This window comes from Aspergillus nomiae (assembly GCF_001204775.2).
Source record: "Aspergillus nomiae NRRL 13137 chromosome Unknown contig00001, whole genome shotgun sequence".
Taxonomy (NCBI): Eukaryota; Fungi; Ascomycota; class Eurotiomycetes; order Eurotiales; family Aspergillaceae; genus Aspergillus; species Aspergillus nomiae.
The window spans coordinates 276897-290083 of record NW_015378056.1 but is presented as its reverse complement, the minus strand read 5'-3'; the positions used below and the strand labels follow the sequence as shown (position 1 = coordinate 290083).

The window sequence follows — 13187 nt, the reverse complement described above, 5'->3', positions numbered from 1 at the left end:
ATGACTTCTAGACACGTCCTACAAGAACCAAAACCTTCCAAAACCAGCCCTACAGACAAATCCCCACCCCCTAAAAAAGCACCCTCCCCTTATTATCCCTCCCCTTAACCCTCACATCCTTAATACCCAACACCCACACAACGGTCAACGCCATGAATGCAATCCCTGCAATCAGCATATTGCGCTGACTAACGGCATACGCGCGCTCGATCGCGACACGCGTCGGCGACCCGACCTCATAGCTGAGCTGCACATACAGAGAATCATTAATCTCCTTCCACTGCGCCTTGGTATCGTCGGGCAAATACTCCCTCAGCTTCTGGGGCAGGGTGTTTGTCCAGATCGCCCCGGAGATACTGTTCCCGATTGCGCCGCCGATGCTACCCACCCAGCCGAGCAGGGCCAGCATGGAGGCGTAGTCGTTGTGCTCGGTTGCGGTGGTGACGGCCGTCTGCTCCAGCGCGATGATCGTGCCCGTGCCAGGCCGATGAGCACCTCGCACAGACAGATGTAGCCGATGCTGTGGCCCGGGGAGCGGAAGTAGATCATCAGCCCGATGGCAAGCAGGTACACTGGGATTGCGCAGAGGAGGAGCCATTTGAAGCGCCCCGTCCAGCGGACTAGGAAGCCGACGCCCACGAGCCACAGCGGCGAGATCAGGTTCGAGATCGCGACGACGTAGCCTGCTTCTGTGAGCGAGACGTGGTAGACCACCTGCAGGAAGGAGGTGAAGTAGCTGGCCCAGCAGTCGGCGGCGATGACGTAGGTTAGGTTCAGGAGGCAGGTGAACGTCACCGTGCGGGACACGAGGAGGTTGTAGGGGACTAGGGGTTTGGAGGCGAAGAAGCGCTCGTATGCGGCGAAGACGATGATCGTCACGCCGCCGATCACTATCATGCAGATGATGTGCGTGGAATGCCATTTCTGGGGCTGCGAGCCGGCCAGCGCGAATGCGAGTAGGAAGAGGGAGAAGCCGGCGATCAGGAGGAGGATGCCCATAATGTCGAATTCGATGAGATAGTAGCGGATGTGCTGGATTAAGGAACGTTCGGCATGGACGGGGGTTAGTGTTTCTGTCTGCTGGGCCTTGCGTTTGGCAAGCTCCCAAATGATGATCAGTGGGACGGTCACCGCGGGGAGGAGAATTGCTATCGTGCCGTAGGCCCAGCGCCAGTTGAGCCCGTTGAAGGAGGCAGAAAGCGGCGCTCCGGCGAAGGCCATGATAATGTATGGCGACGAGGTGAAGGCAAAGGCAAGGGCTCGATCCTGGGCCGTGGAGGTATCTGCAGTCAACACATCTAGCGAGAATATGAGGCCAGTAAGGCCCACCGTAATAAAGGCCTATAGCCGATTAGTATCATAGGGACAGGGACAAGAGGTATGCGAGGCATATACCTGTGCAACGCAGTAGATGGTAATATTGTGGCAACACGCCATGACGATAAGGCCGATGATAGCAACGACGAGCATGAGGCTTAGCGCAACGGTGCGGTCCCATAGGTTCAGCAGCTTGGCAATTGGCATCGTGCATGCCGCACTCATGATACTAACGACGATTTGAATGACAGGGAGTAGCGAATGATTACTAAAGTCACTGGTGATGTATGGGGCTAGATTGCTTGTCAGGCTTCCATTGAGCGCTCGTACAAAGTACATGAGCCACATGCTACAAGAAGTCAGCACATTTGTACAGGAGTGTATACCCATAGTGTACTAACCAGATATACACCTGGATCAAAGTGCTTTTAGACCATGACTTGGTCACGGCTTCTGCGATACGCACACCATTCTGCTGTTCCAACGACGGTTCCTGAGGCCCTGTCGGAGTGGGGACCTCAGTAGTTGCAGGAGGAACCTTTTCAAGCATACTGTGCGGCGAACTCGGTTATGGGAGTTGAAACGAAGCATCTAGAGAAAATCAAAGCCAGCCGGATGGGGTTTTAATACTACTTGTAGCGGCCTGTCGGGATTCGAAAGTTCTACCAAACCCAATTGAACAGGATAGACAGAGCTTATTATTTACGTAAGGGTTATGAGGCATGCAGAGATCATGGAATCGAATAGCCTAACAAGGGTGCTATAGGGTCTCATAGGCTACCGTGTTTACTAGTGAGCACATATTATAGCTGATATAACAAGCATCTTATCTTTAGTGGTCGGATACAACTCAAACCGCGTTTGGGTTACATCGGGCTATTATAAGACCAACTAATTAAGTAATGGGCGTCCACTAGTGCGCAGAGATTAGATTGATAATCTTATCTATCCGCTTTTTCCTTTGGTTTTAGCGTGCGAGGCCCAAAGGATCAGGCCATCAGTCCAAATGGTATATCCTTTCATCCCAGACGATATCTTCAGGTGTGATGAAGTGGTAATACAATAGCAACGTCATACGACATATGTAGATTCTATCCTTGTGAATCACTACCATCGTCGGTAGAATTATTTAATGTTGTGAGTTACTCTCGCCAGGTTGTCTGCTTCGGGTTGTGGACTCAAACCATTTGACAATCGTATTACGTACAGCAACGTGCATATTACTCAATCTGTCCTTTGTTCCCAGGATTAAAGAATTCTAGCTCCTTCCCGTGTCAAAAAGTCATGACCTATGTCTCTCAATCCTTGCCTAGCCTCGAAACTAGACGTGCGCAGCCTCGGTTTGCAACCCACGCTAGGAAAACCCCGACGCCGGCAAAGTGCCGACACCAGTTAGATACTATATGTAGTTAGTCTGATAGACGGATTAGACATTAGATCGATTTGAAAGGCTTGAGGCCTCAAGGCTATTTCACCTAGGGACTTCAAACGCCATTAGCAGGGAGTAAGATAGGGCTGAACAACAATTTAAATTGAGGATTGCTAGACGCTTTGGAAACTACTAATTACAGTAAAGATATAAGAGAAAACTGCTGGATACCCTTGACTAAGAGATATATGATAGAGCCATACCAAGACCCTGGAAGACATTTCATAGTAACCTTTCTTCAAGACACGGATGAAGCTCGTAGGTCGGACAATCTTCTTTCATTAGCGTGGTACATCACACTTTTATTTGGATGTTCGTTTTGCTGGTTATGTTTTAGGTCTTCACGCATTCTACAGAACAATGGATATACCCCTTCAGTCGCTTCATGACGGAGATGCTTCACCTGCACATTACTTATGCCCGCGTTTTCGCCGCCAAAATGTAAGTTAGAATGAACTAGCTACCCACAGATACAGCACAGCCGAATAAATGCTCATAATTTCCCTCTTCCGGCTGTATAAGCAAGTACTTCGGATAGGTCTAGCATTGACTCCGTAGGTGTTTGTCTTTGTAAGATTTGCTATGTCCTTTTCTTTCAACAAGAACGTGGAAGTTCATGCTGATAGTAATGAAAGCTAGGCTAGGTAGGGGTCTAAGCAGGCGCCTCTGTTTCACATGCGTCTAGAAATGCGAAAGGTAGAATTAACATCGAGCTGGTATCTCTGTGCAAAACCACCAGCCTCTTGTCTTGGATACATGTTGCTCTCTATATACCACTATTCCAAACTTTATTCTGTATCATTTTTCTCATTTTGCTTTCCTGGCGTCCATAAACATATAGCCAATGTATAAACATCGGTATTGGATATCCACCTTGTCCTATATGAGCATAGACTATCGAATGGAAGCAAACTTGTCGCACATCACCACCTTATCAGCACCGGAGAGCCTCAAACAAAACTAGCGATCGTCAGAGGCGCGATGATTCAACAGCCCCGCACGAATCACTCGGCCTTCATGAGCAGTTGATAAACTTCTACCTTCCTCGGTAAGCTGCCTCGGTAGTTTAAAATGTCCCCCACATCTTGACCTTGGGCTGCGGTCCGAGCGCTTGCTTTATTAATATACACGTTGCTCCAAAGAATCTGAGTTCATTCTGACAAAAACAGTAAGCAAGATGCCCTTCTCATCGGCTGCCGACTTCGACGATGTAGGTGGCCCCTGAATTCCTCCCATTTAATTCCTACTCACTGGTGAAGGCACTTGCCAGCGTCCGGGCATCATTTGCGCGCGGCAAAACAAAGGATAAAAAATGGCGCAAGCGACAACTGCAGCAGGCATGGTGGATGGTTGAGGACAACAAGGAGCGCATGCAAGAGGCCCTGTACAAAGACCTGAACAAACATCCTCAGGAAACACTACCGTTTGAGGTAGCTGGCTGCCAAGCTGATATCTTGAACACCCTGGAGCATCTGGACGAGTGGACACGAGATGAGAAACCAGAGCGGACCAGTCCTCTCAACTTCCTAGGCGGTGCAACGGTTCGCAAGGAGCCCAAAGGCGTAGCTTTGATCATTGGAGCATGGAACTTCCCCTTCACTCTCCTCTTGGGTCCTATGTTCGACGCGATCGCGGCGGGTTGTGCGGTTATCGTTAAGCCGTCAGATGTTGCTACTGCCAGCCAGGACTTGTTGATGGAAATCATCCCGAAATATCTGGACACCGACGCCATCCGATGTATCTCAGCGGGAGCCAAGGAGATGGGCTACATTCTAGAGCACCGTTTCGACCATATCTTCTATACGGGGTCTGCAACAGTGGCCAAATTTATTGCTGCTGCGGCAGCCAAGCATTTGACCCCCGTCACGCTGGAGCTGGGAGGACAAGGCCCGGCCATCGTCTGTCCTTCAGCGGATATCGAACTCGCCGCGAAGCGAATTGCAGCAACCAAATTTATGAACGCCGGCCAGGTAAGGCCCTCTCCATCCCTTTTCTAGCTCATTTTACTGTGTTCCTCTGCATCTGTTACAGAACGGGGCTAAGTACGTCAATGTCGACCAGATCTGCCTGAATGTAAACCATGTCTTCGTCCACCCAACTGTGCGTCGCGAATTTGTCGATCATCTCAAGAAGTACTTCGACTTATTCCTCGGCGGGGACCGAGAAATATTGCCAACATACTACACACACATAATCAACGAACGCAATTTCGATCGTCTCGAGCGGCTGTTACAAAATACGTCCGGCAATGTTGTCTATAGCGGACAGCGGAACAGAGCAGATCTCTCCTTCAGCCCCACGATCGTCACTGGCATCGAACCCGGAGACAGTCTCCTCTCGGAGGAGCTCTTCGGCCCCATATTACCCATTATTGATGCCGACCTGGACACCGCGATATCCATAATCAACAGCATGGAACATCCGCTGGCCATCTACGGTTTCAGCCAGCAACAGAAGGACAAGGACCGAATCCTGGCTGAGACCTTGTCCGGAGGCGTGACGTTCAACGACTGCATGCTTCACGTAGCTGCTAAGGGTGCTCCATTTGGTGGTGTCGGCCAGTCCGGCATGGGCAAGTACCATGGCCCATATGGTTTTCTCGAGTTCACACACCTGCGCACGCATATTGATCCTCCCTCGTGGCTGGAAAAGGTTATGGCCGCGCGCTATCCGCCATACACGTCCGACAAGCTCCGCAAGCTCTACCGACCTGCTAAAGCGCCGTTCGACCGCCAGGGCAATAAGGTGCGCCGGACAAGGGCCTGGCTGTATGTACTTGTCTTGGCCGTTGCTGGCTCAGTGGCGGCGCGCACAGGACTTTTTAACGCGTTCGTGAACTCTGGCTTATTGGCGCGCTAGGCATCTATATCGAACCTAGTCGGTAGTAGTGAGCCGGTCCCTGAATAGGGATCTAGTGCTCACAATTTCGACAGATCCTTGTCTGGAGGATACGTACCATAAGTTGTTCTATTCATCTCTTATCTGTAATATCTATTTAGTTCTGAAATTTAATATCCATACTCATTAACCTGGTCAACATGTGGCTGTAGGCGCTGTTTCCCACACTGTTGACTACATTTCCTTGCAAACATCAGTCATCCATTGCCCTTCACATTTCCTCACTGGTGAAATAGCTACATAGACAGTTCGTGCAATGCCCCTATCCTCAAAAGCAGCCAGGGCCTCTGATCCCGCACTTAGTGCATGTTTCATAACATATGGCCCTCATAAAAAGCACCCAAGAGTGAACCGGTGGTAGCAGTGTTCCATCTCCAATGGCGATCAGCCACAGTCTCAACCAAGTCCATACTTAATGGCCCACATGGCAAACAGCACTGCCAAAATATATGAGGACTACTCTCAGACAGGAATCCCTTAAGGGCACGAGCATATGCGAAGCCGCGGTCCGCGGTCCGCGGATCTCTGACATTCTCACTTTAACGAATTATGTAGACAGGAAATCAGTACTTCTTAAAATAGCTTATGAATACTTTCCGTTATATCTTCTAAGTGGATGTTAATCTAATAGCTGACCGGCAACCAACAGACCGATTATCACGATGAGCATCTTGACCACCAAAGCCAGCGCTTTCTATCAAAAGTATTTCCAGCTCAAGGTGGTCGACAAGGGCAAGGGGTTAGGCATGTGCATAGTCCATATATATCATATAACTACGTAGCGATAACGATATAAAAATCACCGATGGCCTAGGATATGTTATAATTTATATGAGAAGATAGGTAGTAAAGAGTGAGGCTTTTGGATTGTACAGTTAGGTCTTGATAAATGACATGGGGGGACAACCCTAGGTTAGAACGTTGGAGCGCTTGTTCTTAACCTGATATCTCCAGTTGATATCTAAATTACCCAGACTAGCCAGTCCCTGGAACTATTGGTTCAAGCCAGGGATGGGCTCCTACATTCAGAGTAATTAAATGCACTTCCCTAGAATATCCTTGATATAATGTTGACTCTTGTCCAAAGAAGGATAAAGAAAGTAAACAAAAGTTCCCTCTACTCGATCAACTACTCCAATGCAAATATAAACCATGCTGTGCTCTTAAATCTTCTAGGAGGTATTGCATACGTTCAGTCTAACTTCGACTGAGTCTGCAGGTCTCTTTCAATCCATTTTAATATGATAGATATTATTCTTTGAGAAGGGGATGTGTGACGCCTGACTCGTATGAACAATTGAAGCATAGAATCAAACAAAGTCCAGCTCAATCGATACCTGCAATATGGATATATTATATATCGACAGTAGATACAGAAGCAATCAACACCACCTAATATACAGGAACCTAGGGCCTAACTACGTCCCAGTTACGAACACCTCCCAAACAAATCCCAACAAACCCTCATACCCAAAGAAACTCACTCAATTAAAAAGCCCAACAACAGAGCTAAGCACCAACCACCCCACAACACAAACCGACACTCTAGAAACCTCCCTCCCCGACACAATCCCCGCCATACTTTCCCCCGTCTCCTCCACCGCACCCCCACTCTTGGTCTCCGTGGCTTTCCCCTTCCCAGTCTCCTTCCCCGTCTCCTTCGCCCCAGAAGTCTTAGTAGCAGTGGCAGTAGGAGTCCCAGTAGCAGTAGCACTCGTGTTCCCATGACACCAAACATCCCCCCAATCAACCTTGGCATCGTACAAACAATCTGTGAGAGCCTGGACAGACTGCCCCATCGCGAGACAGTAGATTGCGCAGTCGTGGTCATAGGCGGAGACGGGGGCGCTGTTGCAGCATTTTGAGAGGATTGTGGAGTATTTCGAGTTGTTGGGGACTGCGCAGGCGGCGTCTTGCACGGGGATTTCGTATTGGGTGGGTGTGTTGCAGGTTTGCGTGCTTGCTGCTGCGGTTGCTGTTTGGGTGGGCATTTTGATTGTGATTTATGGGGGTAGGTAGATTAGGGTTTGGGTCCCCGTAGATAGGAAGTGGTATAAATGTGTTTGAAAGTTAGGGTTGTTGTTGGATATTTTTGGGTATTGATGGTATTGATAGGCAAGACTATATTTCGTAGAGTGAGATAGTGCATAAATAAGGAAAGGAGTGTTTTATATACTGTGTAGGAAATTATAGTCGGGCTTGACATTCTCTGGTCGTTGCCTTGGGTGTTCAATTAGGATACATACTACATACATCGGACCGGCTAAAAATAGTCGGCCGCATTGTACATGATCCAGGGGCATATCCGCGGGTCCCGGTGGGAACCTGAGTTTTACCCCTGAAGATTACAAAATTGGGTAGCCCATTCAGTGCGCTATAGCCTTTCCATTCGTAGCTTGTGGTGGTTCGGTAGTTGGGTTGGGACATCCAGTTCATTTGATGCCAAGACTTCACGGCATGCCCTAATTCAGCAGATGAGCCAGTGGGTATATTACTTTGAACACCTCAGCCAGAGTCAAGTCTCCACTTGCACTCACGGTATATCATCCCTGGCAAAAAAGTCAAATGCCCAAGACATCCATAGCAGCTGCTCAATTGTGTTTGTCTACAAGAACATGCTCATCTCTAAGTATCCTCCCTCATTAAAACACTTCTATAGGGCTTTGTCGATATTTGCCCGAGAGTAATGAATACTGCAAATAGCTTTCTAGGATATTTCAAAGGTTCATAATTGTACCTGGACAAAGCTGCTCATGAACTAATAGTGTATATTTTTAAAATCTATCAAAGGCTCCGTATAACATGCAGAAGACATAACAACGTAACTTGTCTATTCATTTCAAACCAATTACTCCAACTCAATGGTGCCTGGGGGCTTGCTGGTGTAGTCGTAGGCGACACGGCACACGCCGGACACCTCGTTGACGATGCGGGTCGACACACGGGTGAGGAACTCATGCTCGAAGGGGAAAGCGACACAGGTCATGAAGTCGGTGGTCTCGACGGCACGCAGGAGAACAATGTTCTCGTACACACGCTTGTCTCCCATGACACCGACAGCGCGGCTGGGGTCCAAGGCGGCAAAGGCCTGGCCGATCTTGTCATACAACCCGGCTTCCCGGATCATGCTGATGAAGATGTGGTCGGCCTTTCTGGCCATCTCGACGCGCTCTGGGGTGATCTCACCCAGAATACGGATGGCAATACCAGGTCCAGGGAAGGGGTGTCTCATGACCATCTCGTGGGCGATGCCAAGCTGTCTTCCGAGGTCGCGGACCTCGTCCTTGAAGAGCTCGCGAAGAGGCTCGATCAGCTTCAGGCCCTGTCCCTCAGTCATGCGCTTGGGGAGACCACCGACGTTGTGGTGAGTCTTGATGGTGGCACTGGGACCCTTGAAGGAGATACTTTCAATCACATCAGGGTAAAGGGTGCCTTGCAAGAAAAATCCGATCTTGCCGGCAGTCTCGGAGTGAGCAGCAGCATCTTCGATCTTCTTGGCCTCCTCCTCGAAGACATCGATGAACTTGTTACCAATGAACTTCCGCTTCTGCTCGGGGTCGCTGATGCCCTTCAGACCCTCCATGAAGACCTTAGAAGCATCGGCCACGATCAGGTTGATACCGAGATGCTCAGCAAGAGTCTGTTTCACTTGCTCACACTCGTTCAGACGCATGAAACCGGTATCGACAAGGACCGCATGGAAACGGTCGCCGATGGCCTCCTTCATCAGCTTAGCCGCAACAGTGGAGTCGACACCACCGCTGACAGCGCCAAGAACCTGGCCCTTGGGGCCAACCAGCTTGCGGATTCTGGCGATCTCTTGGTCGACGAACTGAGCCATGGTCCAGTTCTGTTTGCAGCCACAGATGTTGACGGCGAAGTTCTTCAGGAGCTTAACACCGTTCTGGGTGTGGGTCACCTCGGGGTGCAGCTGGAGGCCATAGACGGGCTTAGTCTCGTGGGCAATGCCAGCGTACTCCGAGTTGGGGGTGGTGGCAATGGTGTGGAAGCCTTCGGGGAGCTTGCCCAGCTTGTCACCGTGGGACATCCAGACATTGAATTCGTCTTCCAAGCCATCGAAGAGGCGGTCAACATGGCCGTTGACCTTCTTGGCCTTGAGCTGCGCAAGGCCGTACTCCCTCGCAGTGCCAGCAATGACATTGGTGTTGTCCAGACGGTAAGCAATTTCTTGCAAGCCGTAGCAGATACCGAGGATAGGCACGCCTAGCTCAAAGTAGGCGGGGTCGACGTGAGGCGCACCCTCCTCGTACACCGAGTAGGGTCCTCCGGATAAGATAACACCAGCGGGCTTGAACTTGAGATCCGCCAGCTTCTGGGTGCAAGGAAGCATCTCCGAGTAGACATTGAGCTCACGGAGGCGGCGGGTGATCAGATGTGTGTACTGAGACCTGTATCAAAGCGAACACATATGAATTAGCCGAGCTGCATGGTTTTTCATATTTCGAATAGCATCCCCGCTGAAGGGATGCAAGACATAAGAGTCTTACCCGAAGTCCAGGGTCAGGATAGTATCGAAGGCATTGTGAGGCTCAAGCTCGGGAATGTCGGCCATGGTGGGCAATTGTGATTATCAAAGTGTATATCTGATCCCCAGAAAATAGTCGCTTTGACGGCCTCGAGGGAGGCCAAAAGATTCAGCAGAAATTTTTGCAAAGGACGGTTTTTCATTGCCCTGAGTCACGCGATCAGCCAATCACATGGCGTCCTTGTCCAGAAACGTCCCGCTTGGCCTCTCACGTGGTGTTACATGGAGGGGCACTGGGGCAGTATATCTCACCGCCCACCTCACCGCTCGGGGTTCCCCGCATTGAGCGAGTCACGGCCTGAGGCTGCGACTGTATATGCTTCCATTCAGATCAAAATGCCCCAAAATAGCTGGTCTACGCAGAGTACAGCCGTGCAAGTTCTCAACAAGCCATTCATTAAAGTTCTTGGTCCAAAATCAATTGCTCTCCAATGTAATGCTAAGAACGAAAAGGAAACAGATGCTGGTATTTATCAAACTACCGTAATCTACGGTTTTATCATAAATTTTCTTTCGTTCCTCACATACTACAACAAATGTTAGCATACCGTGGACAATCAGTGCTCAACTCATAGGGACATACCGTGAAACGGGGCTGAGACCCAACACCCTCATGCCGTTGTGCAGGACCTGGCGAGCGGACTCGTACAGAGCCATACGAGCCTTCTTCAGCTCTGGCTCACTGCCCACGACCTTAAGCACTTCGTAGCTGGAGCTCAGGCTGTGAGTCATCTTGAACAGGTATTGAAGGATGGTGGTCGGCTCCAGAGTGCGGGTGGTGTTCAGCAGGACATCGGGCCACTGAGACAGCATACGGGCAAGGTCCGTAGCGTGGGTTTCCGTCAGGAGATCCAGGTTCGCAGAGCCGAGCTCCTCAACATTCAGCTCCGACTTGCGAATAATCGAACAGAGACGGGCGTGAGCATATTGCAGATAAGGACCGGTGTCGCCCTCAAAGGAGGTCATGGCGTCCAGGTTGAAATCATAACCGTTGATACTGCCTCAATTAGTCAAGATTCAGACACACTTGGAAGGACCGTAGTTAACATACCGCTTGCCAGACATGTCCTGCACCATGACGGAAGTAATACCCAGGATATCGGCCGTCTCCTCGGGGTTCTCGACTTGCTGGTACTTCTCATCGTTCTTCTTCATGACTTCGTGCATCTTGTCACGAACGTCTCCCAGAATATCATCCAAGAACTTGACGGTACCCTTACGGGTGCTCATTCCACGGACCATACCGAAGTTGATGTGCTGGCAACGGCTAGCCAAGTCCTTGTGGCCCATCAGGTCCGTGATCTTGAATAGCTGGGCCAGATGGAGATCCTGCTGCGCAGCAACGACGTAGATCATCTTGTCAAAGTGGTAGGCCTCATCACGCTCCGTGATCGCACCAATATCACGAGTAAGGTAGAGAGGAGTACCATCTTACGGATAATGATAGCCTTTCCAAGCTTCTTGGCACCATGCTTAGTGAAGTCAACAATGACGGCACCCTCTGACTTCTCGGAGACGCCGGCCTTCTCCATATCCTGATAGGCAGTAGCCATGCTCTCGTTCTTGATCTGGGACTCGCCAGAGTACACATCGAAGTCAATGTTCAGACGGGCGTAGGTTTGACGGTACTTCTGGATACTGAGGTCACGGAAACGGCGCCAGAGAGCCAGAGCCTGTTCATCACCGTCCTCCATGCTCTTAAAGTAGCGACGAGCGCTCTCATCCTCGCTGTGATCCACGAGCTTCTGCAGTTCCTGCTCGAGTTCGGAGACATCCTCGTTCTTCTCCTTCTTGGCCTTGATTTGTTCCTTCAGCTCCTTAATGGGACCCTCCTGCTGGGAAACAATTTGGTTGATCTTCACGTAAACATCAAACAGGTGGTTAATCGGGTCCTTGTTCAGCGCCTCTTCGCTACCGAACTGCTTGTAACCGTTGGCAAGCAGACCGTACTGCTTACCCCAGTCACCAAGGTAGTTCATCTTGATAACGTCCCATCCCATAACGGTGTACAGATTGGCCAGGAAACCTCCGATGATGGTACTACGCAAGTGACCGGCATGGAAAGGCTTCGCGATGTTGGGCGAGGAGAACTCGACAATCATCTTCTTCTGGCCCTTGGAAGGGTCCGAGGGATCACGCAGACCCTGGTTGCCATTTGTACCGTAGGCCGCCTTCTCTTTCAAGATGCGGCTCACAACAGTCTGGGTAAGAGGTTGCGGCTTGAAGTAGAACACCAAGTGAATACCAACACAAGTAGGAGGGAGGACGAGGTCGGACTCGGGGAACTTCTGGCGGAGCTCTTCAGCCAGATCCTGGGGCTTCTTGCCCTTGATACCCAAGGCGGGGACCTATCGATACAACACGCGTTAGCACATCTGTAGCCCAGCAGTGTATCTAGTATCATAGCGTACCGGCAGCAACAGATCACCCTTGTCCAATGTGCTACTCCATTGCAGACGAGTATAGATCTTCTCTGACTCGATGCCGGAAGCCGCACCCAGCTTCTCGGCGATATGCTCTCTATAGATATCGACGGGGTTCAAGGAAGGAAAAGAGTTGGGGAACTTCGAGGTCTCGGTGGTGGACTGGAGCTTGAGCCCCTCCACGGCGACAGTAAGGTCCGCAGCAGATGCCATAGCTGCGACAGGAGTGCTCGTACTAAAACGTCGAGAAAGGAAGGGCGAGCGCCTGGGATTAAAATGCGAGAGGGGACGGGGACGACTGTATAAGGGAGAGCAATTATTTTGTGGACCGCAGGACTGCACAGTCTGGAAAATGGCGCTGGAAAATCGCCGGGCCCCGCTAAAGAGATACCGACCCATAAACGGAGGGGAATTCAAGCGCTGGAGGGGAACTTTTTTTCCCTTTTTTTTTTTTCCGTCCTTCGTTGACTCAATGCGGCAGTTCTGCTTGCGCCCAGGGCGGTGAGTGAGTCACGGTCTGCCAGTGGCATGGATGATCACCTGATTCTATCACACCCTAACCCTATTTAGGTAT

At 50.4% G+C, this 13187-nt stretch overlaps 5 protein-coding genes across 5 annotated transcripts; 1 reads left to right on the top strand and 4 right to left on the bottom strand.

The window, feature by feature from the left end:
• Positions 1 to 70: 70 nt before the first annotated feature.
• On the bottom strand, positions 71 to 1867 carry ANOM_000240 (siderophore iron transporter mirB; the record flags this gene model as incomplete). The annotated part of the gene is made up of 4 exons (XM_015545498.1): positions 71 to 451; positions 496 to 1341; positions 1396 to 1666; positions 1719 to 1867. 4 exons carry the CDS (start codon positions 1865 to 1867, stop codon positions 71 to 73), a joined length of 1647 nt encoding a protein of 548 aa, XP_015412553.1.
• A 2056-nt stretch (positions 1868 to 3923) lies between these two features.
• ANOM_000239 (aldehyde dehydrogenase family protein) lies at positions 3924 to 5605 on the top strand (the record flags this gene model as incomplete). The annotated part of the gene is made up of 3 exons (XM_015545497.1): positions 3924 to 3956; positions 4006 to 4716; positions 4778 to 5605. The coding sequence occupies 3 exons, from the start codon at positions 3924 to 3926 to the stop codon at positions 5603 to 5605; spliced, it is 1572 nt and encodes a 523-aa protein (XP_015412646.1).
• Positions 5606 to 7128: 1523 nt separating this feature from the next.
• Positions 7129 to 7635, bottom strand: ANOM_000238 (uncharacterized protein; the record flags this gene model as incomplete). The annotated part of the gene is made up of 1 exon (XM_015545496.1): positions 7129 to 7635. The coding sequence occupies one exon, from the start codon at positions 7633 to 7635 to the stop codon at positions 7129 to 7131; it is 507 nt and encodes a 168-aa protein (XP_015412645.1).
• Positions 7636 to 8492: 857 nt separating this feature from the next.
• Positions 8493 to 10272, bottom strand: gua1 (GMP synthase (glutamine-hydrolyzing); the record flags this gene model as incomplete). Its single annotated transcript, XM_015545495.1, has 2 exons — positions 8493 to 10053; positions 10153 to 10272. Coding segments are annotated over 2 exons (1635 nt in total), but the record flags the coding sequence as incomplete, so codon positions are not given.
• Positions 10273 to 10583: 311 nt separating this feature from the next.
• Positions 10584 to 13012, bottom strand: ANOM_000236 (arginine--tRNA ligase; the record flags this gene model as incomplete). The annotated part of the gene is made up of 5 exons (XM_015545494.1): positions 10584 to 10717; positions 10774 to 11187; positions 11242 to 11573; positions 11618 to 12538; positions 12602 to 13012. 5 exons carry the CDS (start codon positions 13010 to 13012, stop codon positions 10711 to 10713), a joined length of 2085 nt encoding a protein of 694 aa, XP_015412639.1. The 3' UTR covers positions 10584 to 10710.
• Positions 13013 to 13187: the final 175 nt, after the last annotated feature.